This window comes from Lepidochelys kempii, chromosome 1, assembly GCF_965140265.1.
Source record: "Lepidochelys kempii isolate rLepKem1 chromosome 1, rLepKem1.hap2, whole genome shotgun sequence".
NCBI classification, from domain to species: Eukaryota; Metazoa; Chordata; order Testudines; family Cheloniidae; genus Lepidochelys; species Lepidochelys kempii.
This window is the reverse complement of record NC_133256.1, coordinates 8,023,459-8,050,769: the sequence shown is the minus strand read 5'-3', so window position 1 is coordinate 8,050,769 and position 27,311 is coordinate 8,023,459. Positions and strand designations below refer to the sequence as shown.

The window sequence follows — 27,311 nt, the reverse complement described above, 5'->3', positions numbered from 1 at the left end:
ACGGGGTGGCTGGGGGGAGACACACGCTGTACGGCAGGGGAGGGACCAACACCCGTGAGGCACAGCACCTAGACCCCCTCCTCACCTGAAAATCCTGTAAGGCGTCGTCAGATCAAATCCTCTTCTGTCCACGTCCTTCACGTTCCCCACATTCATCTCAATGTAGGTGATTCCGGTCCCCTGTCGATAATCCTGATGGGGCAAGAACAGCCAGGAAGGGGTTAAAGACCAACAGTACGGGACTCACAGGGTCATACCAGAGGCACCTCCGGCGTGTGGGAGTGAAGCAGGCAGGCGAGATGGGGGCAGTGCTCCAAGTCCAGCCCTATTGCACCCAGTGCTGGCAGTCCCAGGGTCGCTTTGGGGCCCTTGGGCCCCGGAGGCATGTTGTGGTAACTGGGCCCGCACGGATAGCCTAACCGGGAGCTCAACTGTGGCAAAGCGCATGAAAGTTTCTGAAGGGTCACAGTAACCTCTACCAACAAACAGCGATGAGAGCAGGTGCGAAAGGGAGACAGACCCAATGAGTCCACACAAGAAAGGCCTCTGGATAGAACTCAAGCACTGGGTTAAGATCACACCTGGCAAACAAGAGCAGCGTGGGACCGGAAATCGATGGATCAAACAAGAGCAGCGTGGGACCGGAAATCAATGGATCAAAAAAGAACGGCGTGGGACCGGAAATCAATGGATCAAACAAGAACGGCGTGGGACCAGAAATCAATGGATCAAACAAGAACGGCGTGGGACCAGAAATCAATGGATCAAACAAGAACGGCGTGGGACCAGAAATCAATGGATCAAACAAGAACGGCGTGGGACCGGAAATCAATGGATCAAACAAGAACGGCGTGGGACCAGAAATCAATGGATCAAACAAGAACGGCGTGGGACCGGAAATCGATGGATCAAACAAGAACGGCGTGGGACCGGAAATCGATGGATCAAACAAGAACGGCGTGGGACCGGAAATCGATGGATCAAACAAGAACGGCGTGGGACCGGAAATCGATGGATCAAACAAGAACGGCGTGGGACCGGAAATCGATGGATCAAACAAGAGCGGCGTGGGACCGGAAATCAATGGATCAAACAAGAGCGGCGTGGGACCGGAAATCGATGGATCAAACAAGAGCGGCGTGGGACCGGAAATCAATGGATCAAACAAGAGCGGCGTGGGACCGGAAATCGATGGATCAAACCAGAACGGCGTGGGACCGGAAATCGATGGATCAAACCAGAACGGCGTGGGACCGGAAATCGATGGATCAAACCAGAACGGCGTGGGACCGGAAATCGATGGATCAAACAAGAGCGGCGTGGGACCGGAAATCGATGGATCAAACAAGAGCGGCGTGGGACCGGAAATCGATGGATCAAACAAGAGCGGCGTGGGACCGGAAATCGATGGATCAAACAAGAAGGGCGTGGGACCGGAAATCAATGGATCAAACAAGAAGGGCGTGGGACCGGAAATCAATGGATCAAACAAGAGCGGCATGGGACCGGAAATCAATGGATCAAACAAGAGCGGCGTGGGACCGGAAATCAATGGATCAAACAAGAGCGGCGTGGGACCGGAAATCGATGGATCAAACAAGAGCAGCGTGGGACCGGAAATCAATGGATCAAACAAGAGCGGCGTGGGACCGGAAATCAATGGATCAAACAAGAACGGCGTGGGACCGGAAATCGATGGATCAAACAAGAACGGCGTGGGACCGGAAATCGATGGATCAAACAAGAGCAGCGTGGGACCGGAAATCGATGGATCAAACAAGAAGGGCGTGGGACCGGAAATCAATGGATCAAACAAGAGCGGCGTGGGACCGGAAATCAATGGATCAAACAAGAGCAGCGTGGGACCGGAAATCAATGGATCAAACAAGAGCGGCATGGGACCGGAAATCAATGGATCAAACAAGAGCGGCGTGGGACCGGAAATCAATGGATCAAACAAGAGCGGCGTGGGACCGGAAATCAATGGATCAAACAAGAGCGGCGTGGGACCGGAAATCAATGGATCAAACAAGAGCGGCGTGGGACCGGAAATCAATGGATCAAACAAGAGCGGCGTGGGACCGGAAATCGATGGATCAAACAAGAGCAGCGTGGGACCGGAAATCAATGGATCAAACAAGAGCGGCGTGGGACCGGAAATCAATGGATCAAACAAGAACGGCGTGGGACCGGAAATCGATGGATCAAACAAGAACAGCGTGGGACCGGAAATCAATGGATCAAACAAGAAGGGCGTGGGACCGGAAATCAATGGATCAAACAAGAGCGGCATGGGACCGGAAATCGATGGATCAAACAAGAGCAGCGTGGGACCGGAAATCAATGGATCAAACAAGAGCGGCGTGGGACCGGAAATCAATGGATCAAACAAGAGCGGCGTGGGACCGGAAATCAATGGATCAAACAAGAGCGGCGTGGGACCGGAAATCAATGGATCAAACAAGAGCGGCGTGGGACCGGAAATCAATGGATCAAACAAGAGCGGCGTGGGACCGGAAATCAATGGATCAAACAAGAGCGGCGTGGGACCGGAAATCGATGGATCAAACAAGAGCGGCGTGGGACCGGAAATCGATGGATCAAACAAGAACGGCGTGGGACCGGAAATCGATGGATCAAACAAGAACGGCGTGGGACCGGAAATCGATGGATCAAACAAGAACGGCGTGGGACCGGAAATCGATGGATCAAACAAGAACGGCGTGGGACCGGAAATCGATGGATCAAACAAGAGCGGCGTGGGACCGGAAATCGATGGATCAAACAAGAAGGGCGTGGGACCGGAAATCAATGGATCAAACAAGAAGGGCGTGGGACCGGAAATCAATGGATCAAACAAGAGCGGCATGGGACCGGAAATCAATGGATCAAACAAGAGCGGCGTGGGACCGGAAATCAATGGATCAAACAAGAGCGGCGTGGGACCGGAAATCGATGGATCAAACAAGAGCAGCGTGGGACCGGAAATCAATGGATCAAACAAGAGCGGCGTGGGACCGGAAATCAATGGATCAAACAAGAACGGCATGGGACCGGAAATCAATGGATCAAACAAGAACGGCGTGGGACCGGAAATCGATGGATCAAACAAGAGCAGCGTGGGACCGGAAATCGATGGATCAAACAAGAAGGGCGTGGGACCGGAAATCAATGGATCAAACAAGAAGGGCGTGGGACCGGAAATCAATGGATCAAACAAGAGCGGCCTGGGACCGGAAATCAATGGATCAAACAAGAGCGGCGTGGGACCGGAAATCAATGGATCAAACAAGAGCGGCGTGGGACCGGAAATCGATGGATCAAACAAGAGCAGCGTGGGACCGGAAATCAATGGATCAAACAAGAGCGGCATGGGACCGGAAATCAATGGATCAAACAAGAGCGGCGTGGGACCGGAAATCAATGCATCAAACAAGAGCGGCGTGGGACCGGAAATCGATGGATCAAACAAGAACGGCGTGGGACCGGAAATCGATGGATCAAACAAGAGCGGCGTGGGACCGGAAATCGATGGATCAAACAAGAGCGGCGTGGGACCGGAAATCAATGGATCAAACAAGAGCGGCGTGGGACCGGAAATCGATGGATCAAACCAGAACGGCGTGGGACCGGAAATCGATGGATCAAACCAGAACGGCGTGGGACCGGAAATCGATGGATCAAACCAGAACGGCGTGGGACCGGAAATCGATGGATCAAACAAGAGCGGCGTGGGACCGGAAATCGATGGATCAAACAAGAGCGGCGTGGGACCGGAAATCGATGGATCAAACAAGAGCGGCGTGGGACCGGAAATCGATGGATCAAACAAGAAGGGCGTGGGACCGGAAATCAATGGATCAAACAAGAAGGGCGTGGGACCGGAAATCAATGGATCAAACAAGAGCGGCATGGGACCGGAAATCAATGGATCAAACAAGAGCGGCGTGGGACCGGAAATCAATGGATCAAACAAGAGCGGCGTGGGACCGGAAATCGATGGATCAAACAAGAGCAGCGTGGGACCGGAAATCAATGGATCAAACAAGAGCGGCGTGGGACCGGAAATCAATGGATCAAACAAGAACGGCGTGGGACCGGAAATCGATGGATCAAACAAGAACGGCGTGGGACCGGAAATCGATGGATCAAACAAGAGCAGCGTGGGACCGGAAATCGATGGATCAAACAAGAAGGGCGTGGGACCGGAAATCAATGGATCAAACAAGAGCGGCGTGGGACCGGAAATCAATGGATCAAACAAGAGCAGCGTGGGACCGGAAATCAATGGATCAAACAAGAGCGGCATGGGACCGGAAATCAATGGATCAAACAAGAGCGGCGTGGGACCGGAAATCAATGGATCAAACAAGAGCGGCGTGGGACCGGAAATCAATGGATCAAACAAGAGCGGCGTGGGACCGGAAATCAATGGATCAAACAAGAGCGGCGTGGGACCGGAAATCAATGGATCAAACAAGAGCGGCGTGGGACCGGAAATCGATGGATCAAACAAGAGCAGCGTGGGACCGGAAATCAATGGATCAAACAAGAGCGGCGTGGGACCGGAAATCAATGGATCAAACAAGAACGGCGTGGGACCGGAAATCGATGGATCAAACAAGAACAGCGTGGGACCGGAAATCGATGGATCAAACAAGAAGGGCGTGGGACCGGAAATCAATGGATCAAACAAGAGCGGCATGGGACCGGAAATCGATGGATCAAACAAGAGCAGCGTGGGACCGGAAATCAATGGATCAAACAAGAGCGGCATGGGACCGGAAATCAATGGATCAAACAAGAGCGGCATGGGACCGGAAATCGATGGATCAAACAAGAGCGGCGTGGGACCGGAAATCAATGGATCAAACAAGAGCGGCGTGGGACCGGAAATCAATGGATCAAACAAGAGCGGCATGGGACCGGAAATCAATGGATCAAACAAGAGCGGCGTCGGACCGGGAATCGATGGATCAAACAAGAGCGGCGTGGGACCGGAAATCAATGGATCAAACAAGAAGGGCGTGGGACCGGAAATCAATGGATCAAACAAGAAGGGCGTGGGACCGGAAATCAATGGATCAAACAAGAGCGGCATGGGACCGGAAATCGATGGATCAAACAAGAAGGGCGTGGGACCGGAAATCAATGGATCAAACAAGAGCGGCGTGGGACCGGAAATCGATGGATCAAACAAGAGCAGCGTGGGACCGGAAATCAATGGATCAAACAAGAGCGGCATGGGACCGGAAATCAATGGATCAAACAAGAGCGGCATGGGACCGGAAATCGATGGATCAAACAAGAGCGGCGTGGGACCGGAAATCAATGGATCAAACAAGAGCGGCGTGGGACCGGAAATCAATGGATCAAACAAGAGCGGCATGGGACCGGAAATCAATGGATCAAACAAGAGCGGCGTCGGACCGGGAATCGATGGATCAAACAAGAGCGGCGTGGGACCGGAAATCAATGGATCAAACAAGAGCGGCGTGGGACCGGAAATCGATGGATCAAACAAGAGCAGCGTGGGACCGGAAATCAATGGATCAAACAAGAGCGGCATGGGACCGGAAATCAATGGATCAAACTTGGTGTGTGGGAAACAAGGCCGAATCGGTGGACGGTATAATCCGGTGATGCGCCGTTCTGCCCATCACTCCCTTCTGGGGTTCTGAAAAGGAAAAGGGGTCTGGGGGCAAATTAGCAGCTGTCTGCCAAAGGCCACTGGAGTTAGTTTTACCATCATGGCTGCCACTCCCGCTGTCTCCTGGGACCCCAGGATCCATCACAACACCATTGGGCCACCTTTGTTGTTCTGATCCCAAGAGATGTCCTGACCACACTGGACCAAGAGAGGGACCAGCTGACATCACTATGTCCGCTGGCTCTGGCTGAATAGCAAACACTTCCTGGGATGTGAGACTTTGTAAAACACTCTCCGTCCCTGCCCCCTGTGCGTCCTTTTCCTTCCACCCCTTATTTCTTCTCTTTCCTATCCCTCTCCTTTTTAATGCTGTCTGATCAGAGCTGGGCTTAGCCAGCCAAGACTGTATTTTGCAACACAGCTGCAAGCCTGTGACCAGAATGAGGCAGATAAAAGCAATGCTGAACACAGCCCAACACTGGTACAAGTTTGCCAGGTGGGTGATAAGACCAAGACCATGTGCTGGGCCTGTGTCCTTCCAGCACTGAGGTTGCAAATGAGTCACCCCCTGAGACAGAAGCTGCATTTTCTCTCTTTGCTAGTCTTTTCCTCTCCCCTTTTGTGTGCACGTTTCTCTTATGTAGCCTTAGGAAACAGGACTGGACTTTAGCACCAGCAGTTCCAGCCCATCTCAGCTGACTTTGTCTCTTTCCCCCCACAAGGACCATCTCAAAAGGAGGTTTTCCTTATAGAAACTTTTTGCAGCTCAAGGGCCAGGGAACAATGCTGTGGTTAAAAGACAAGCTCGTTCATATTTTGCATTTCAAATGCTTTAACTGTTTGTTCTTCTCTTCTGTATCTTGAATTAAAGGATACAAAGGATTTTTAATGGTATCTGCCATAGAACTAAAGTCCTTGAGAGATGTCCAATCTCTGGCTTCCAGAGTATGCACATCAGGTCTCAACTTTGCTGAGTCGGACCTATGGGCTGCATGGAGGTTTCCCATATACCGAAAGCGGTGCTCTACGGCCAGCTGAGCATGGGAACCTGCCCTAAGGATTGACCCATCCTCAGATATAAAGACACCTTGAAGGCCAACCTCAAGCATGCAAGATGAATACGAGTGAACAGTTGCAAGAAAGCAAACATCATGCTGGGATGTATTAGCAGCAAAGACACGAGAAGCAATTCTTCCTCTGATTAGGCCTCAACTGGAGAATTGTGTCCAGTTCTGGGCACCACATTCAGGAAAGATGTGGACAAACTGGAGAAAGTTCAGAGGAGAGCAATAAAAATGATGAAAGGTCTAGAAAACATGACCTATGAGGGATGATTGAAAAAACTGGGTTTGTTTACTGTGGAGAAGAGAAGACTGAGAGGGGACATGATAACAGTTTTCAGATACATAAAAGGTTGTTACAAGGAGGAGAGAGAAAAAGTTTTCTCCTTAACCTCTGAGGATAGGACAAGAAGCAATGGGCTTAAATTGCAGCAAGGGAGGTTTAGGTTGGACGTTAGGAAAAACTTCCTAACTGTCAGGGTGGTTAAGCACTGGAATAAATTGCCTAGGGAGGTTGTGGAATCTCCATCACTGGAGATTTTTAAAAGCAGTTTGGACAAACACCTGTCAGGGATGGTCTAGATAATACTTAGCCCTGCCTCAGTGGAGGGGACTGGCCTAGACGACCTCTTGAGGTCCCTTCCAGTCCTATGACTCTAAGACAGACGTTAAAACCTGGGAACTCGGTGCACTGGACAGACCCAGAAGGCAAGGTCTGTGCCATGAAGCTGTGTCCCCTTTTCAGGAGCGGCATGCGAGGTCTTTGTAAGAGAAGAGACAGTGCCAGGGCTTAAAGAGACCACAGCCTGCAGAGTTCCTTCAAGACATGTTGGAGACAAGTCTCCTCTCCTGGTGAGACAGAGCAGAGGGAAGCAGGGCTAGAGCACACCAGGGGGCACCACAAATGGCCACTTCGCACTCCCACCTCCAGCGCAATTCACACCTGGGTCCTGCGCCCCTCTGTTACCTGGCAGCTCTGTGTTCTTGGGGAACCAGGGTGCAGTACCCAGCCTGACTCATGAAAGACCTTCCTGCCCCCCAGCCTCTGCTTGAACCAAATCCGCATCAGAAGACAGACTTACAAAAAGCAATGAAAAGGCCGTGGGAGACCCACCTAAACCCCTGGGATAAGGAGGACAGGATTAAGGAAACTCTCCTAGCCTCATTTGCATCGAAGATGGGACAGGGAGGCATCTCCAATAACCTACAGAATGGAGAACAGAGATTCCAAGGCAAGAACCGCACAGAATTCTGGGACCAGAAAAGCCGGGAAGCACTGCATGATGGGGGATCTCTGCTCCAGATGTTAATGAACCCACGCCTGCACACACCCAGCTCAGTACTTATCAGACCAATTCTAGGAATAAATCCTTTATCGGTATTCAAAATAGTGAAGCTCCTTAATTGCATTGTGAGCTCCCTCCAAGGAACACTGCCCATAGCCAGGAATGATCAGCTCCCATGTCTAGCCTGAACAAAACAACTTTGGTATATTCCCTTGTTTACCCATAAACAAATCTAGTGTTCTCCCTTGAACCACTGTTGTTTCCCTACAAAACCCCCTACCCATGCTCAAGTAAGTGTTCTGATGCCTGGATCCAAAATCTGTAGCATTTCCATTGGGACTTCATCTTCTCCTGACTGATCGTGCTGGGGGCTCTGCCTGTCTCCAGCACTTCGGACCCTCAGCTACCATCACCACCTGGGGACTTCAATCGATTCAAACTTTACGGAGTGGTGAGAACCCAGCTCTCTCTCTCTCTCTAGGTGTAGCCTTCTGACCCTGACTGGTGTCATCAGATATAGTTTTCTAAACCTGACTTTTATAATCAAATATAAGTTAGATTTAATATTATAACGGCTTTTTTGTTTGCTCCCCTATGGTTATTACCAGCAATAAACAACTTTCATGGTTAAGCTGGTTGCTTTTCTCTCTCTCTCCCTCCCCCGCCCCGCTGTGGGTGTTTTTTGGTTTCCTCATTCACTCTGCAGCAACGCTCCTCGTAGCCTAAGCTAAAAGATCCCTGCAGCGCCCAAAAATCCTATGGGGTTTGCTCATCCAGTGGGTCACTACCAGAACAATTGTAACACGGAAGTGGGGATAGGGACGTGCTGAACCTGGGGCATATGGGGGTGGCAGCTTGGAAGTGCTCCTCGACCCAGCAGGCTGAGTCCAGGGACATATAAGGGGTCAGCTTGGGAGAGCTGATGAACCCGGTCCTCTCAGACTTGGGTAGGTGTGTGTGAGTGTGAGTGTGAGAGAGATATAGAGATAGATATATTCTGGGGCTGGAAGAACCCAGCCCTGGGGAACCTAGGTCCTGCAGGAGAGCTCCACTGGGAGGGACTTGCAGCAGGGAGAAGTAGAGCTCCGTATGAGGACACGAGTGACATAAGCAGTAACCTGATACAATTACAGAACACCCCCCCACCAGAAGAGTAACCCTAATAAATGAGCGTACCCCAAAGTAACCAGCAAAGCTGGTAACACCTCTCTGCCCTGTGGGACTAAAGTCCTGATCTGATCCCCACTTCCCAACACCTCCTTGGAGGACGGCTGGGACTACGGGGGTCAAAGGGCTGGACCGGAGAGCCGGGTTCATTTCCTGCTCTGCCCTGACTCCCTGCGGGACCTCGGGCACATCCCTTCATCCACCCGGTGCCTCCACTGCCCATGTGTAAAATGAGCCGTCCGACCCCCACGCTTCGCCTGCCTTGTCCAGTTCGAGCGTGTAGCGTTCGAGCCTGTGAATGTGCAGCTCCCGGCACAATGGGGACACAGGGTCAGGCGCTAGCTGCTACCGCTCCTATGGCTCATAACCTTGCTCACAAACTCTCTTGGCGGCCCCAGGGAAAGACCAAGGGGAAGGACCCAGAGGGAGCGGACGCAGGGGAGGAGGGCGGGAGCAGGCAAGGAGCGAAGTGGGGATGGCATGAAGGAAGAGGGGGGAAGAGGGAGAGGGAGGAGAAAGAAGGGCGTGAGAAGCTTTTCAAGCTGGGCTGTGACCCCAGCCCCCCGTACCTTGGCAGGGGTCTGAGCTGTTGTATTTCAATAGGGCCCTTTCCCCACCCCTGGAAGAAGACAGCCTCCACGGATACAGACCTCGGCGTTCTTGTACAGGAAAACCTTATCTCCAGCCACCACCACGTACAGCTTGTTCTTAAAGCCCCGCAGCTCCAGCAGCCCGCACTTGTCCACCGAGTCCAAGGCGCCGGTGGCCAGCTGGAACAGGGATATCCTGTTCAAGCCCTTGAACTTCCGCTCGTCCACCATCTGCTGGAGGGTCCTCATCCACTCGTTACGATCCGCTGCAGGGCAGACAGGGCTCGGGGTCAGCTGGGAGCCAGGCCTGGCATCAGGCCCGAGGATGGGCTCCAAAGCTGGTGCGTAGGTTATGGCAGGCCCCCTCCCACTCACTGTGGACACATGCAGGAGCACCGGGGGGCAACAGCATGGATTCCAGCTTGGCTCTTTGCTCTGCAGAGCAGCAAGGGCTGGCCGCGTAGAGAGGCAGCGTCCTCGATCCACCGGGCAGGGAGTGCACCTCCAGCGCCCCCTGCTGCTCAGGGACAGAAGCCTTATTAATGGGCTCCAGTGCTCAGCAGGCAGTTGCCCCCCGGCTCTTCTGAGGAGCCAGGGGGAAGGAAAGAGCAGGAAATTCGGTCACTGCCCCCGAAGCTCTTAGCTGCTTTGGATGTTGGTCTGGACCACGAGTGACTTGCTGGAAGAAGACGGAGCCAAAGCTCAGCTAAAAAGGGCGAAGGGGTGGGGAGGGCATGGTGTCATCCTCGGAGTCTGATCATCAGGAGGGAGAGGGATTACTGAGGGGGAGAGCGGAGGGGTCAGTGCGCAATAACCAGGAGCAATGGGACCGGAGTGAGTAAAGGGAAATGACAGCTGACTCCTGGGAACTCTCTCCTGCCAGGCGGGAGAAACAGGAGCAGCTGCTTCCCTATTCTCTGCTTCCTTCTCCCCACCCTACATGTGCCAGCCCTGGAGAAACCCACGCCAGGAGCAACACTGCGGGGCTCCCCACACTCACCATCGCTCTCAGCCCGGAAGGCGAAGGTCCTGTTGTTAGTGATCACCTCGAATTTCTGGTCCCCGATGCTGGCCACGCGGGCTATTGAGGTCACCGGAATGAAGCGCTTGGAGTACGTGTCCTGCAGCAGAGAATCACACGGGTCACAACCACACCCCCAGAGACGCAGCGGGAGGGTAACAGACCCAAGGAAACACCTATGTGCTAGCACAACCTGAGACTGAGAGCCCCATCACTGTCAGGACATGCCAACATCAGCCCTACCCATAGCCAGGAGACACCCCACAACACCGTTACTCGAGCGGAGGGGTCAGCCCCATGCCTGGATCCAAAATCTGTAGCATTTCCATTGGGACTTCATCTTCTCCTGACTGGTCGTGCTGGGGGCTCTGCCTGTCTCCAGCACTCCGGACCCTCAGCTACCATCACCACCTGGGGACCTCAATCGATTCAAACTTTACGGAGTGGTGAGAAGCCAGCTCTCTCTCTCTCTCTAGGTGTAGCCTTCTGACCCTGACTGGTGTCATCGGATATAGTTAAACTCAGTCCCTCCTGGACACGGTATCCTTACCCCACTCCCTGCACTAAAGCAGTGCCCAGCATTCCTGTGTGCTGTTAAACTCCGACTGCCTTCCACCCCAGAGTTGGCTGCATTCCACACCAACTCTGGCCGTAAGTGGAATCTTCCAGGACTACAAGCAGATGAGAACGCCTTGTCTGACAGGCTGCGCCAATCCTGGGCTGACTCAGAGACAAGAACGCCATGGCCTGCCGTGCCGGTGCTACTCTTTACACCACCCTGGTTCTTCCACCTTCTGACCAGGCCAGACGCTGCTTAGCTTAGGAGCCCTAGTTCACGGCCCAGCTGGGGGATGCAAGTTATCATCACTCTGCACCGGTTTCTAGAAAGCAGAGGGGAACCTGAACCAGAAGAGCACGTCCCCATCCCTGGGGGAAGTTCCCAACAGGGCGGCGAGCTATATCTCCACGTCGTGCCTTGGTACTAGCAATATTCAGAGCCCAGGGGTCCAGCTCCACCCGTATTTGGGGCTGGGTGTGTTCCCCCGGCCCACCTGCCGCCCCCCCTGCGCCTCCTACGAGTGTCCCCCGGCCCCCACTTGCTGCCCCCACGCACCTCCCCGGCCCCATCCCTGGCTGCCTCTTCCCTGCAGCAACTGCTGCCGCGGGGTCCTAGTGCCCCCATCTCCCCTGCCAGGGCAGACTGACTCTGAGCCGGCCCTTCCACCTCAGACCCTTCCCTTTTCCGGCGGGACCCTCCACCAGCACAGGGGGCCTCCCCGCCCGCAGTCACCGCTCCTGCCCCATGCTAGGCAAGGAGGCAGCCCCATCCCTCGCCCCCAGTGAGGCTACAGCGAGGGGCGGCAGGAGGCGCACGGAGCTCCCCCCGGCACCCACCCCGGGGGAGGCAAGGCAGATTGCTGGACCTGAGAGGGGTTCTAGGAGCAAGTGCAGTGACAGCGGTGGGGGTGAGTGTGCTGCTGGGGGGGCGGGAAAGGGGGGCTCCTCCCCCAGATCTCATTGCTCCCAGCAGGGAAAGGGCTGGGGAGAGTCCTCCTCTCTGGCTCCTGTCCCGGAGCAGCCTGCCTGCACCCCAAACTCATCCCCAGCCCTGCCCCAGCCCAGAGCTCACACCCCCCACCAGAGCTTTCACCCCAAAACTGCATTCTCAACCCTCTACCCTAGCCCAGAGCCCCTCCAACACCCCAAACACCTTATCCCCAGTCCCAGCCAGAGCCCTCATCCCCCTGCACTCCAACCCTCTGCCCCAGCCCTGAGCCCCCTCCAACACCACAAACCTTTCATCTCCAGCCCCAGCCAGATCTCTCATCTCCCCGCACCCAACCCTCTGCCCCAGCCCTGAGCCCCCTCCAACACCACAAACCCCTCATCTCCAGCCCCAGCCAGATCCCTCATCCCCCCACACCTAACCCTCTGCCAGAGCCCTGAGCCCTTCCAGCACCCCAAACACCTTATCCCTAGTCCCAGTCAGAGCCCTCATCCCCCTGCACTCCAAGCCTCTGCCCCAGCCCTGAGCCCCCTCCAACACCACAAATCCCTCATCTCTAGCCCCAGCCAGATCCCTCATCCCCCTGCACTCCAACCCTCTGCCCCAGCCCTGAGCCTAACACCCCAAACCCCCCAGCCCCAGACAGAGCCCTCACTCCCCACATTCCTACTCTCACCCTGAGCCCCTCCCAGACCCCAAAGCCCTTATCTGCAGCCGCACCCCACAGCCCTCACCCCATACTCCTCACCCTGCACCTCCTCCCTGCACCTCCTCCCTCCACACCCCCTCCCATCCCCAAACTCCCTCCCAGAGCCTGCACCCTGCACCCCAATCCCCTGCCCCAGCCTAGGGCCTGCACCCCAGACCTCCTTCCCCATGCAAACTCCCTCCCAGAGCCTTGGGCAGGTGGGGGGCAGAGTTTGGGCTGGGGCGGGTTCTGGTCACCACCAAAAATTATACAAACCTGCCGCCCCTGGTTCCACACCACACGTCAGTCCCACCCTGGGTGGCAGATTTCAAAGACAAGCGATCGAGATTAGGTACTTACACAGCCCCACGACTGCAGTATCTGAGCACCGCACGACCTTTAATGCATCTCTCCTCCACACAGCAGGGAGGGGCTGGTATTCCCGTTGTACAAATGAGGAACTGCCCAGAAAGGCTAAGTGACTAGCTCAAGGTCACACAGAAAGTCTGTGACAGAGCGGGGCATTGCACTCACCTTTTCACCGTCAAAATATCGGAGGTAGTCGGCGTCTAGCTTCACCCAGCGCTTCTGGTAGATATATGAGCTGTAAGGGGATGGAAAAGGCTAGTTAGCCTGGCGAGCCAGCAGTGCCAGCGGGAATGCAGGGGCTCCTGACTGCTCCCTTAGTGAGCCAAGCTCAAGGAGGTAAGAGGATGCACGCTTTATAAACTCGCACTGGGGTATTTTTGCTTCTGAGCTAATCTGCCCCAAAGGACTTGCAACGTAACCAGATGGACGGCATAGGAAGGGCAGGCCAGATGGACACAGGGCAATGGATACACATTTTATAGACATATAGACATGCTTTTCCTGCTTGATAGTATAGGACCCTGCCCACCTGCCCCTCCGCCTAGCTGTTTAAATGCAGGCCGGCATCTCGCAAGCATCGGGGCATACTGGAGAAGGGGTATGCAGGAGGACAGAGCAGCAGTCATGTGGATCAGTTCCGGGGTGGGGAGGCGTCCCCCATATGAGAAGGTTCATGGGGGGAGCAGACACGCACCCTGGATTGTCTCTTTAGGGCAGTGATACTCAGACTGAGGCTCGGGAGCTGCAAGCAGCTCTTCAATGTGTCTTCCATGCACTGGGGACCCATGCCCCCCCCCCCTTTTTTCCCATATGTGCTGTGGGAAAGACATGATCATAGAGGCCACACGTGGGCGGGGCACATGGGATCACGTTCTGGCCAGCAGCAGCCTTTCGGCACCGTGTGGGTGGAGGGGGGAAGGGATGACCTGGCCCATCAGAGCTCATCTCTTCTCCTGCCATGGTTGGAAGCAGCTCCAATCCCTTCCTGCCTGCACAGCACCTCCAGGCAGCTAAAGCCTCAAGGCCGCTGCTGGCCACTGACATAACCCAGCCGCCTCCTGTCGCCCCCCCGGCTGCAGAGCAGGCAGGAAGGGCTTAAGCGCTAAGGAAGCATTGTGCACCAGGGCCCCAGGGAACCTGAGGGCAGGGACTTCAGCAGCTGGCCAGAGGCGGCTCAGCGGGAGAGGGTACCCCCTGCAGGAGGAGCAGCCCTGCACGTGGCGGCTGCCTTGGGCACAAGCCTAAGGGATGGAGCAGCCCCGCACCCGCTGGGGCCGGGACCCGGGCCGAGCAGGGGGGTGAAAAGGGTGCTGCTGAGGAAATTCCGGGCTGGAAATCCCCTCCACCCCGCAGCAATGTTTAGAACTAAAATGCTCTTATTTTTTTCGTTTGTCCGTACCGTGATTATATCTTCAACACTAGAATGTGGGGACAGCTGTACTCTGCGGGATGTTGACAAATTATTTTAATTTCTCTGCCACTTCGGCCTTGCCGCCCCCCCCACCTACCCACCCGCCCACTTCTACAAAGGTTCCGGGGCCCTGGCTCCTGCAGTTCTTTGCAGCACCTGATATTAGAACATGGCCTGATTGAGTTATTAACCAATCCACGTTATTAACCAATCAGGATGCGTTTCCTGTGTCATTAGCCCAGGGTAGTTGATAAGATAATACTTGGCCAGTCATCTTGCTGTGAGAATAACACATAGAGATATAGACACGAAATATTTCCCGTCTTACTGTTTAAATCCAACTATATAGTACGAGAGTAAATGAATTCACAGGACTGTTTTGGGTAACGCTGATCGCTAATTTGGCTCCTGAACCACTGAGCTCTGAGTATCCCTGCTCTCCCCATTCCCCGGTTTCCCTCTTACTGCCTTTGCGCAGCCAGTGCTCCGCACTGGCCCAGCCCTCTCCACTGGCCCAGCCCTCTCCACTGGCCCAGCCCTGCCAAGAGTTATCTGTGCAGCCTCCGTGTCACATGGACAATGAGAACTCTCCTCTCCCGTTCCTGAACCTGCCTTGGCACGGAGCAGCCAGCAAGTTCACCCTCAACGTGGTGCCGTAGCTCCCAGTTGGCGACGCCAGGCCCCATAATCCCACACACGTACATCATAAAAGCCGCTAACCCCACCATATACGATCAGCTGTGCAGGCTTTTAAATGCTGGGCTGCGCTTTGCGCCTGCGAGGCTGTCCACTCACTCTCTGTATCACAGGCCATATGGGCAGGGATTCCCGGCGGGTCAGTTTCGCTGTCTCTTTCTGCTCAGTTTCACGGACCAGCTCTCTGTGCAATCACAACTGGTTTCTCAGGAATAATTTACAGGAAGATTGATATGTGTAGGGTGCATAAGCCACCCGTAAAAGAGACTTGCCATAAGGCAGGGGCCTAAGCTCTGTGGGCTCAGGGAAGACAGAGTAACAGGAGATAACAGGCTGCCACAACAGTTCCACCCCAAGCAGGAGACCTTTGAACAAGAAGATTTATTGGGGGAGCGGGGGTGGCTAATAAATCAACCTTCCCTTGAAAGCCAAACATACAGGGATCTCTCCCTGCGTCCCACACACAGCAGAGCCTGTATACAGCCCTGCACGGACTCCATTGAAATTCCTCCCATGACATCATCCTTGAACCACCACTGTCCCCCAGTCTCTCCAGACTTCAGCATGTGTAAGCTGCCATGGCCCGAGCCCTGAAACATACAGCACCCGCACCCTCCCCGTCCTCCGACTGCTCCAACAGTTCCCCACTCGGTTCAGGGTCCAGGCTGAAATCACACTGCCTGGGTGAGATTCCCTACACTCCGTTGCCCCTTTGGGTCACTCAGGTGGTGCAAAGGGGCAGGACAGCGGCCACATCTGGCCAGCTGAGACTCTCCCCAACACAGGGACATTCTCAATGGACACAGAGCCAGTGTAGCCCTAGCCGGGCCCTACAATACACTCAGTCTTGCCCCAGGGTGGGGCAGCATACTGGGGTTGGGAATGGGACAAAAGACTTGGCAATCTATTCTCAGCTGTAGTCAGTCCCTTGGAGAGCTGGCACAAGTTAGAGCAACCCCAGGGCTTCTCTCACCGGCTCCAGGGCTGGGGTCAGTGCACATGCTCCATGAGAATCAGGGAGCCAGGACTAACCGTCCCCTCTGGGCATTGTCGGTTACGGGCTTTCGTGTACCTTCCTATGAAACAGCTGGTGCCATCAGAAGCAGGACACTGGCTAGACAGACCATGCGCTGAATCAACATGGCAGCTGCTGGGTTCCCACTGCTCTGTCAAGCCAGTAAAATATTTACCTCATGGGATCTGATCTCACAATAGCTATGGCTAGATTAATCATTAATATGGAAACGCACTCTCTCTCTCTCTCCCCCCACCACACACACACACACACACACACACACACACGCACAAAACTTCCTCCTCCTCAGGAAAAATCCAGAGTCCCAAGACACACACCCCAGCCTAGTTACTAGGGCCTCGTCTACTCTAAAACATTATATCTACATTGCTCAAGGCTGTGAAAAATCTACACACCTGAGCAGCGGTGTTAAACTGACCTCAGTCCCTGTATAAACAGCCCTAGGTTAATGAGGAAATTCTTCTGTCACCTAGTTACTGCCTCTTGGGGAGATGGACTACCTACGCCTGTTGGCAGCCCAGCTCTGGCTATGCAGCTGCCCTGCCGTGGCATTTCAAGTGCAGATAAGCCCTCAGCCAAGCAAACACAACAGAAAGTCTGCCAATGTCCTGTGACTGCAGTCCTATGTTAACAAGCCACTTCACCTTGAATGGTCCCTGAGAACAGGGGTGCTCAACCTTCCCAGACTACTGCCCCCCTTTCAGGAGTCTGATTTGTCCTGCGTACCCCCAAGTTTCGCCTCACTTGAAAAATGACTTGCTTATCAAATCAGACATAAAATCAGAGTCACAGCACACTGGTACTGCAAAGTTGGTGACTTTCTCATCATATAATTATAAAATAAACCAAATGGAATATAAATATTGTACTGACATTTCAGTGTACAGTCTACAGAGCAGCATAAACAAGTCATGGTATGAAATTTTAGTTTGTAGTGACTTCACTGGTGCTTTTGATGTCGCCTGTTGTAACACCAGGCGAATATCTAGATGAGTTGATGCACCCCCTGGAAGATCTCTGCGTATCCCCAGGGGTACGCGTACCCCTGGTTGAGAACCACGGCCTTAGAATATGTGTTAACTTCTTATGTTAAGCAACCTATCCCACCTTGTATGTAGCTGACACCCCGAGTTCCCTTCCCAGACCCGAAGAAGAGCTCTGTGTAGCTCGAAAGCTCGTCCCTCTCACCAAGACAAGTTGGTCCAGTAAAAGACATCACCTCACCCACCTTGTCTTGCTAAAATCCCGGGACCGACACAGCTACAACACTGCAAACAACAAAAAACCCTCCCTCGCCCATGGAGAATCTTCTAAGGCCATGTCTACACTGCCACTTCTGTCGGCAAAACTTACGTTGCCCAGGGGTGTGAAGAAACCACACCCCTGAGCAACATAAATTTCACTGGCATAACTGCGAGTGTGCCCAGCGCTATGTCGGCCGGAGAGCTTCTCCTGACGACAAACAACCACTGCCCATTGAGCTGGTTTTATTATGTTGACAGGAGCGCTCTCTCCCATCAGCACAGAGCGGCTACACGAGCGATCTGACAGTAGCCCAGCTGCGTCGGTACATCTTCTCCACCGTAAGCTTGCTAGTATAGACATGCCCTAATTTAGGAGCATGGGCCCTTTAAGACTAGCCCAGAGGCTGCTCCCCTCCCCTGGGTGACCAGGTGACTTACAGGAGCAGTGTGATTTCCCGGTTCCCGGTTCCCGTTAATATGCAAGCCAACCGAGGCATCGCTGTTGGGTAACAGGGAGGAAGTGCAATCCGCCAGCCATTTGTGAAAGCTCAGCAGTCTCTGTCTGCCTGGAGTCCAATAGGGAAACACCAGCATCTCCACGGCAGAGATTAAATCAAAGCCCTCAGCCGAGTGAGGAGGAAATGGATTAAGCAAAACAACTGTAGCCCAGGGCATAGGCTTTGTCCAAACAAGCCAGGGCTCGAGTGGCAACTTGCCCTCAGGGCTGCACTTAGTTCGTCTCTGGGCACAGGCTGCCACTTGCTCAGACTGCAGACCCCACCATGCCCGCTCCATCTTGGGGAAGGGCTCAGACATCAGGGTGGGGCGTGGCACGCTGGGACCCGCAGTCTCCGGGTGCTGCTGCCCCTTGAAGTGACAGACAAGGGTGGCTGGAGGCTGCATGTGACACTGCGGGCCGCTCTTGGCCTGACTGACTAGGCCCCGAGCCTAACACAATCGATAGGACTGAATGGATGCTGTAAATCAATAGCTAAATAGGAAGATTGCTCTCATTCAGCCCATGTCAGTGACCGACACTAGAAATGAGGGGAGACTACAGGCTTGGGGGATGGGAGGAACCTTCCTCCCTAGGCACTGACAGGCCAAGTGTGTGTGTGGGCGGGGGGCCCAGTTCACATGGACATCACCGATCCCCTGCTCCAGAGTCAGTCTCCCAGGCTGCGCCCTTCGGAGCATCACTCACCCTTGTGGGGGGTTCTTGTCCAGCCACCCGGCTTTGATGATGGGTAAGAGCTGGGCGGGGGCATCCAACCCCTCTGGGCTGCTGCTCTGCATGCTGGAGCTGCAGGAGGATACCGTGCCGCTGGACTGCAGGGTGCTCAAGCCATAGTCATTCCAACAGCTGCTGTCGCTGAGGGCGGGAGCAAAGGGGGAGATGCGGTTAGGAGAGGCCCATTAACCAGACAGCTAACAGATCAGAAGGTCTGCACCCCGCTGGTCGAAAGGGTCCCAAGCTGTGACTTGCCCACCACCCTCCGCTCTCCGGATTTGCCTGTCTCCTCTCCGTACCTGTAGCCCCAGGATCAGGGTCTGAGATATAGAAGAACCCTCCTTCCCCCTAATGGGCAGGGCTGGCGAAAGCCAGGTGCAAGCAGAGCACAGAGCACTTCATACTCTTGCCCCAGTGATCACCCCTCATCCGAAATACAAAAAAGCCTGTCGGTCACGCACAGACTTTGCCCGCATTCCTTGTCCTTGGGATAATGTATTACCCTGAGCAAAGGGTCTGTTTTAAAGCAGCCATGCTGGCTGGGGGGCAGGGCGAGGACTTAGTGTGTGCTAATTGGGGGGGGGAGAAGGATGCAGGAGTTGTATAATGACCAGCGCAATGGGAGCCCCGATCCCGCTGTATACTACTGAGACATAAATCTGAAACAAGAGTAACCAGGCTCCCCCTCCTGGCTAAGCCAAGCCCAAGGAACGGCAGCCAAAGGCAGGGTCCGTAATGCGAGATGGGGGTGGAATTTCACAAGGAGAACGGGGGCTGGTTGAGCACCAAAAGGATCTCTCAGCGGAGAAGTCTCTGGGGCATGACTCCTCCTTTCCAGTAGTGGGTGCAGCAAAGGGGTCAGCTTGAGGCCAGGGGCGAGTGAGCCCACACATGGTATCAAGCAGGGGCCAAAGCCATCCCTGATTTAACTCTGTGACTTCACTGACTGGAGCTGGTACAAAGAGCCAGGCCCACTCTCTAAAACGAGGACAGGAGCACAGGGAGGATTTGCATAGAACATCTAGGACCCATTTGGGGCCACCCCAACAGACCTCACAGAGAGGGAAGGAAGGAGAGAGAGAGCACAGCCCCGTGGGTACGTCCAGCGTCTGCGGTGGAGACCACAAACCTCATCTCCCTTCCACCCTGTCCCAGCCCATCTGCCTGAGGTCCCTCTCCAGGACTAGAGCTAACAGGCTGCACACCTTCCCCGGCCCAGCTCACTCCCCCAGAGTGGCTGAGGCAGTCTTTGGTCTTCTGCTGGATTCTAACCACGTGCTCCATTACAGCCGAGACACATCTCCTCCACTTGGGGTCTGTAGGTCGTGTCACAGGTGCCAATTTTGGCCTTGCCGGGGGGAGGGGGGAAAGGGTGCTTGACCCCCACTTTGCCCCAGGCCCTGACCCCCACCCTGCCTTTCCCGCCCCTGCCCCACCTCTTCTTGCCCCATTCCACCCCCTCCCCTGAACGCCCCCCGCCCTCACTCCTCCCCACCCCCAGCACCTCCTGCACGCTGCTAAACAGCTGATCCACGGCAGGCCAGAGGCACTGGGAGGGAGTGGGAGGTGCTGATCAGTGGAGCCACCGGTGGGCAGGAGACGCTGGCGGGGTGGGAGAGAGCTGATAAGGGTGCTGCCAGTGGATGCTGAGCACCCACAGAGTCCTCGCCTACAGTTGGGGATGATGATTAATTACCAGGAGGGGGATCTGCAAACCAAAGTGACAGCAGCCTGTCACCTGAGACAAGCACAAAGCCAATCTATTTCTCCCCTCTCTCCTCCCAGGACTTTGACAGAAAAATGGCAATGGCTTTCAGATCTATGGGCCTTCCCGGCTCTCCAAAGCCCTCCACCCCGAGCAGTGTTCCGGACAGCCCAGTAAGGGAGCTTAGCCATGACGTCCACTAAGGACCAGGCTCCTGGCAGTCAATCTTAAATGGAAGGCACTCAGAATTCCTTGCACTGGACCCTGAAATGCTCGGCTTATCCACAGAGCCCAGGCAGTGGTAGGGAAAAAAAATCACTCCCTGCCCCCAAAGTGCCCTCACACTGCCCAAAAGGGGTATGTGCTCTCCCGGGACCATCCAGGTCTCGATCTGTAGGGGACAGCCGCTGCTGCGGGATTGGAAGTTCCTGCCCTAGAGGCAGGGCAGGATGAAGGTTTTGAGGGGCCGAAGGCTAACGGGAGGGCAGGGCTAACTACGAATGATGTACTGCAAACAAAATGATGAAGTCATCAAACATTTCTCTACACATATATTTACATATTATTTAATTAGCTAAAATGAACAAGTTTATTCTACTCTCACGACACTCAAATCTTCAAACAGATACTTCTGAGTAAGAGGTAGCACCGGGGATGCGATGCTGGCCTTCTCTTAGGCCTCCTTCCTCCAGGTAGTGGAGTGCTCATCTGTCTGAGGGTGATCACTGCAACATTCCCCATCCTGCTCCCCTCTTTCCAACGGGTGCTTCCACCCTCAGCTCTCCACATGGTGCAGTGCAAAGCCAAGCCCTGCAGGCGTTTTCCCCAAGCTATGGACTCGACACCAGTGCTTCTCAAGCTATCTGATGTTGGGGACCGGTCATTTTTTTTTTCCAGTGTGCGCGCAGACCAGCAGCCAATGGCTCGTGGACCGGCCGCGGTCCGTGGACCACCCCCACTTTGAGTAGCACTGCTCTACCCCACAGACCCTACTGCCCTCTGACTGCGGTCTGGGATGCAGCCAGCTTTTATTATGTAAAAGAAAAACACGCAGGTGTAAAATCCACTGAAGCAGAGGAAGTAGGAGCGGGGAAATTACATTGGGTGGCGTTGTATTTCAGGCTATCTTGCTCTGAAAGCTGCCTCCCCGTGTTGCACTCGCAGATGACAATGAATTTCAGGTTTCGCATTGCACCCAAATATTATTTGTGGGATGACACCCAGTTTGTGTAGTTAATCTCCAGTAATTCACCACATCAGGCCCTTCTGTCACCAAGCTCTGCCGCAATCAAAATCATGGAATGGACTCGTAGGACAGGAAGGGACCTTGAGAGGTCATCTAGTCCGGTCCCCCGCACCCTGTGCAAGCAGGACTAAGTATTATCTATTCTAGACTGTGTGATCAGCAGCTTGGACGTGAGACTTTTTAAGCATGAGTCCTGTGTGCACCAGCCCCCTACGGTTTGCATTTGTTTGTTTTAAGCTTTCCGTAAGGAAAAGGTAACAGCTAGAAGGGACACAGGGGCAGTGCCCCTGACTTGCTTCACCCATTAAGGCTGCCACACAAGAGCCACGCTTCCTCAGCCCTCGCCCCTTAAGGCCCGACTCTACATGCGCTGCACTGAGGACACCTTCGCCATCTGGATCCATGGGAAGGAAGCCCTTGAGGAGTTCCACCACGATCGCAACAATTTCCATCCCACCATCAACCTCAGCCTGGACCAGTCCACACAAGAGATCCACGTCCTGGACACTACGGTGCTAATAAGCGACGGTCACATAAACACCACCCTATACCGGAAACCGACTGACCGCTATTCCTACCTACATGCCTCCAGCTTTCACCCTGACCACACCGCACGGTCCATCGTCCACAGCCAAGCTCTGCGATGCAACCGCATTTGCTCCAACCCCTCAGACAGAGACAAACACCTACAGGATCTCTATCAAGCGTTCTTACAACTACAATACCCACCTGCGGAAGTGAAGAAACAGATTGACAGAGCCAGAAGAGTTCCCAGAAGTCACCTACTACAGGACAGGCCCAACAAAGAAAATAACAGAACGCCACTAGCCGTCACTGTCAGCCCCCAACTAAAACCTCTCCAACGCATCACCAAGGATCTACAACCTGTCCTGAAGGACAACCCATCACTCTCACAGATCTTGGGAGACAGGCCAGTCCTTGCCCACAGACAGCCACCCAACCTGAAGCAAATACTCACCAGCAACCACACACCACACAAGAATCATAGAATCATAGAATATCAGGGTTGGAAGGGACCCCAGAAGGTCATCTAGTCCAACCCCCTGCTCAAAGCAGGACCAATTCCCAGTTAAATCATCCCAGCCAGGGCTTTGTCAAGCCTGACCTTAAAACCCTCTAAGGAAGGAGATTCTACCACCTCCCTAGGTAACGCATTCCAGTGTTTCACCACCCTCTTAGTGAAAAAGTTTTTCCTAATATCCAATCTAAACCTCCCGCACTGCAACTTGAGACCATTATTCCTCGTTCTGTCATCTGCTACCATTGAGAACAGTCTAGAGCCATCCTCTTTGGAACCCCCTTTCAGGTAGTTGAAAGCAGCTATCAAATCCCCCCTCATTCTTCTCTTCTGCAGGCTAAACAATCCCAGCTCCCTCAGCCTCTCTTCATAAGTCATGTGTTCTAGACCCCTACTCATTTTTGTTGCCCTTCGCTGGACTCTCTCCAATTTATCCACATCCTTCTTGTAGTGAGGGGCCCAAAACTGGACACAGTACTCCAGATGAGGCCTCACCAATGTCGAATAGAGGGGAACGATCACGTCCCTCAATCTGCTCGCTATGCCCCTACTTATACATCCCAAAATGCCATTGGCCTTCTTGGCAACAAGGGCACACTGCTGACTCATATCCAGCTTCTCGTCCACTGTCACCCCTACGTCCTTTTCCGCAGAACTGCTGCCTAGCCATTCGGTCCCTAGTCTCTAGCGGTGCATTGGGTTCTTCCATCCTAAGTGCAGGACCCTGCACTTATCCTTATTGAACCTCATCAGATTTCTTTTGGCCCAATCCTCCAATTTGTCTAGGTCCTTCTGTATCCTATCCCTCCCCTCCAGCGTATCTACCACTCCTCCCAGTTTAGTATCATCCGCAAATTTGCTGAGAGTGCAATCCACACCATCCTCCAGATCATTTATGAAGATATTGAACAAAACCGGCCCCAGGACCGACCCTTGGGGCACTCCACTTGATACCGGCTGCCAACTAGACAAGGATCACTACCCGTTGAGCCCGACAATCTAGCCAGCTTTCTACCCACCTTATAGTGCATTCATCCAGCCCATACTTCCTTAACTTGCTGACAAGAATACTGTGGGAGACTGTGTCAAAAGCTTTGCTAAAGTCAAGAAACAATACATCCACTGCTTTCCCTTCATCCACAGAACCAGTAATCTCCTCATAAAAGGCAATTAGATTAGTCAGGCATGACCTTCCCTTGGTGAATCCATGCTGGCTGTTCCTGATCACTTTCCTCTCATGCAAGTGCATCAGGATTGATTCTTTGAGGACCTGCTCCATGATTTTTCCAGGGACTGAGGTGAGGCTGACTGGCCTGTAGTTCCCAGGATCCTCCTTCTTCCCTTTTTTAAAGATGGGCACTACATTAGCCTTTTTCCAGTCATCCGGGACTTCCCCGGTTCGCCACGAGTTTTCAAAGATAATGGCCAATGGCTCTGCAATCACAGCCGCCAATTCCTTCAGCACTCTCGGATGCAACTCGTCCGGCCCCATGGACTTGTGCACGTCCAGCTTTTCTAAATAGTCCCGAACCATCTCTATCTCCACAGAGGGCTGGCCATCTCTTTCCCATTTTGTGATGCCCAGCGCAGCAGTCTGGGAGCTGACCTTGTTCGTGAAGACAGAGGCAAAAAAAGCATTGAGTACATTAGCTTTTTCCACATCCTCTGTCACAAGGTTGCCTCCCTCATTCAGTAAGGGGCCCACACATTCCTTGGCTTTCTTCTTGTTGCCAACATACCTGAAGAAACCCTTCTTGAGAACCACTAACCCAGGAACCTATCCTTGCATCAAAGCCCGTTGCCAACTGTGCCCACATATATTTTCAGGGGACACCATCATAGGGCCTAATCACATCAGCCACACTATCAAAGGCTTGTTCACCTGCACATCTACCAATGTGATATATGCCCTCATGCGCCAGCAATGCCCCTCTGCCATGTACATTGGTCAAACTGGACAGTCTCTACGTAAAAGAATAAATGGACACAAATCAGATGTCAAGAATTATAACATTCAAAAACCAGTCGGAGAACACTTCAATCTCTCTGGTCACTCGATTTCTGATCTCAAAGTGACTATCCTTCAACAAAAAAACTTCGAAAACAGACTCCAACAAGAGACTGCTGAATTGGAATTAATTTGCAAATTGGATACAATTAACTTAGGCTTGAATAAAGACTGGGAGTGGTTGAGTCATTATACGAAGTGAAACTATTTCCCCTTGTTTACTCCTCCCCCCCCCCCCCCCCCCACTGTTCCTCAGACGTTCTTGTTAACTCCTGGAAATGTACTGGAATTGGCCCACCTTGATTATCACTTCAAAAGGTTTTCTCTCCCCCCACCCCACTCTCCTGCTGGTAATAGCTCATCTTAAGTGAACACTTTCCTTACAGTGTATATTTTTTCATGGTCTGTGTGTATATATAAAATCTCCTCACTGTACTTTCCACTTTATGCATCCGATGAAGTGAGCTGTAGCTCACGAAAGCTTATGTTCAAATAAATTGGTTAGTCTCTAAGGTGCCACAAGTCCTCCTTTTCTTTTTGCAAATACAGACTAACACGGCTGCTACTCTGAAACAGATCTTTAGATGGTTGCCCAGTCATAATATTTATCACTTCTGTACTACCTTAGCTCTTCAAAATCACTGTATAAACATTAAACAAACTTAAGCTAAAGCCTTTTAGTTTTTGAATGACTAGGAGCTGACAAAACAGAGCTATTCCCTGTTGAGTTCTCTGCCCCCCTGAACAAACAGACTTCACTGAAAATCAGCATCTTAAAAGAACCATTAAGGATCTTTCAAAAGAACAGTCCAACCATGGCTGCTGTAGTAACATCCTTGTTACATCCGGTCTGGTGTTTGTTGACGGCTGGTGTAGAATGTAGGGAGAGCTTCCTGTTTCGTTTGCATGTGTAAATCAAGCAGACCGTGCTTATTTATTTTCCTTAAAGTGCTCAGAGTTTAGGGGAGGAAAGTGAATGAGATTCTGCTTATACCACATGTGAAAAAGCAGAAGGGACCAAAATCTATTCTTGTGCAAAAATCTGTTCTCCCTGAAGTCAATAAGGCTACACAGTTGTGCTGGTCAGCAGGAATTGACCTGTGTTCTCATTCCCTTCTCGAATCACACCCCGTGCTTACCCAACGTTTCCCACTCGGGAAAGAAGTTAGTTTGAGTTGGGGCAGAAAAATGAGGACTGACTTCAGGTTTATTTAGCTTTAAGTTTTTGGAATGAAACCCCAAAGAAATCAAATGTGAGGTGCTTTGATGATGGATTGAACGGCTAGAGAACCAGCAAACGGACAGAACCTGCCTTTCGCCCGTGCAGCCAGCCTTTCTGTCCTAGCCTGCTACAAAGTAGATTTAAAATCCTTGCGGAAGAGGGGAGGGAGAAACCTACAACACTGTGTGTTGAGCTTCCTCCCGTGCTTTTGCAGCCCCTTAAAAGTACAAAGATGCATTGGCCTGTGGAACTAGGCTGAGCATAAGGGAAGAACTTGGTGGCCTGTGCATCCCAGTACAGAAAAATACACCAAAGAAAAAAACTGGATGTCTTTGATTTTGAGTACAGTTCAATGAAGTTTTGAACACAGGGCAGCATACATCTGAAGCCCCACGATGGAACATACTGTAAAAGTTAAAGTCCTGGTGTCCCGAATGGGACGTTTTGTTTGTGTTTCCTACAAATGTGTGGGAATTCGTTCCTTATACACGGGTGGGGCAACTGTTCTGGCTGGCCCTGGATAGAGTGGGTGCAGGTTCTGTGCACGCTTCCCACCCTACTGCTCTGGTACTGCCTCTTCCCCCCGCCACCTCCATGGCAAAAAAACCCCCCAAAAATGTAAACTGGTCCTTTAATTTAAAAATACATTAAAAACAACAAAAAAATTAATTAATAACAGCAAAAATAAATCAGGCAATATGCAAAAAATGTATCTAAGTCTGCTCAGCTACAAAAAACAAACCTTTTAATCCGCAATGGTCAAATATTAACATTTTTAATTTTAAAATCACCACCTTAAATCATGGCGACCTGCCCAAAATTGTCTCTTTAAAATTGTGTAGGTAAAAGGCCTAGTAAACAAAAGGCAAAAAACCAATAACACAACAAAATAAACTATAAATAAATGCCTATAATTTCTGCAAATCAAATAACCTTTAAACCCTGCGATAGTATGTTTGGGGTGTAAATGTAAAGTAAGGTTTGTAATCAACAAAAAGCATTTAAAGCATTGTATACCAACACTGTGTCCGGTATCTGCTTGCTCCCCATCCCGTAAAAAACCCCCCTATTGTGGGTCTAACAGTACTGCCTCTTCCCCCTGCCACCTCCTTGCCCTGCCCCCCCCACCCCACC

At 52.7% G+C, this 27,311-nt stretch overlaps 1 protein-coding gene across 13 annotated transcripts in view; it reads right to left on the bottom strand.

The window, feature by feature from the left end:
- ARAP1 (ArfGAP with RhoGAP domain, ankyrin repeat and PH domain 1) overlaps positions 1–27,311 on the bottom strand; it is a 232,190-nt gene that overhangs the window by 56,797 nt on the left and 148,082 nt on the right. For 12 of the 13 annotated variants that reach the window (XR_012157524.1, XR_012157517.1, XR_012157526.1 and 9 more), the window contains 5 exons: positions 18,931–19,098; positions 13,505–13,574; positions 10,755–10,875; positions 9,815–10,020; positions 86–192 (listed from right to left, as the gene is read on the bottom strand). Coding sequence is in view for 3 of the 13 variants with exons in the window: in XM_073333741.1 (XP_073189842.1) it covers positions 86–192; positions 9,815–10,020; positions 10,755–10,875; positions 13,505–13,574; positions 18,931–19,098 (672 nt within the window). In the remaining 10 variants the exon portion in view is untranslated. Of the gene's footprint in view, positions 1–85; positions 193–9,814; positions 10,021–10,754; positions 10,876–13,504; positions 13,575–18,930; positions 19,099–19,256; positions 19,402–27,311 lie in introns of those variants that run through there. The other variant, XR_012157539.1, reaches the window with a different exon arrangement.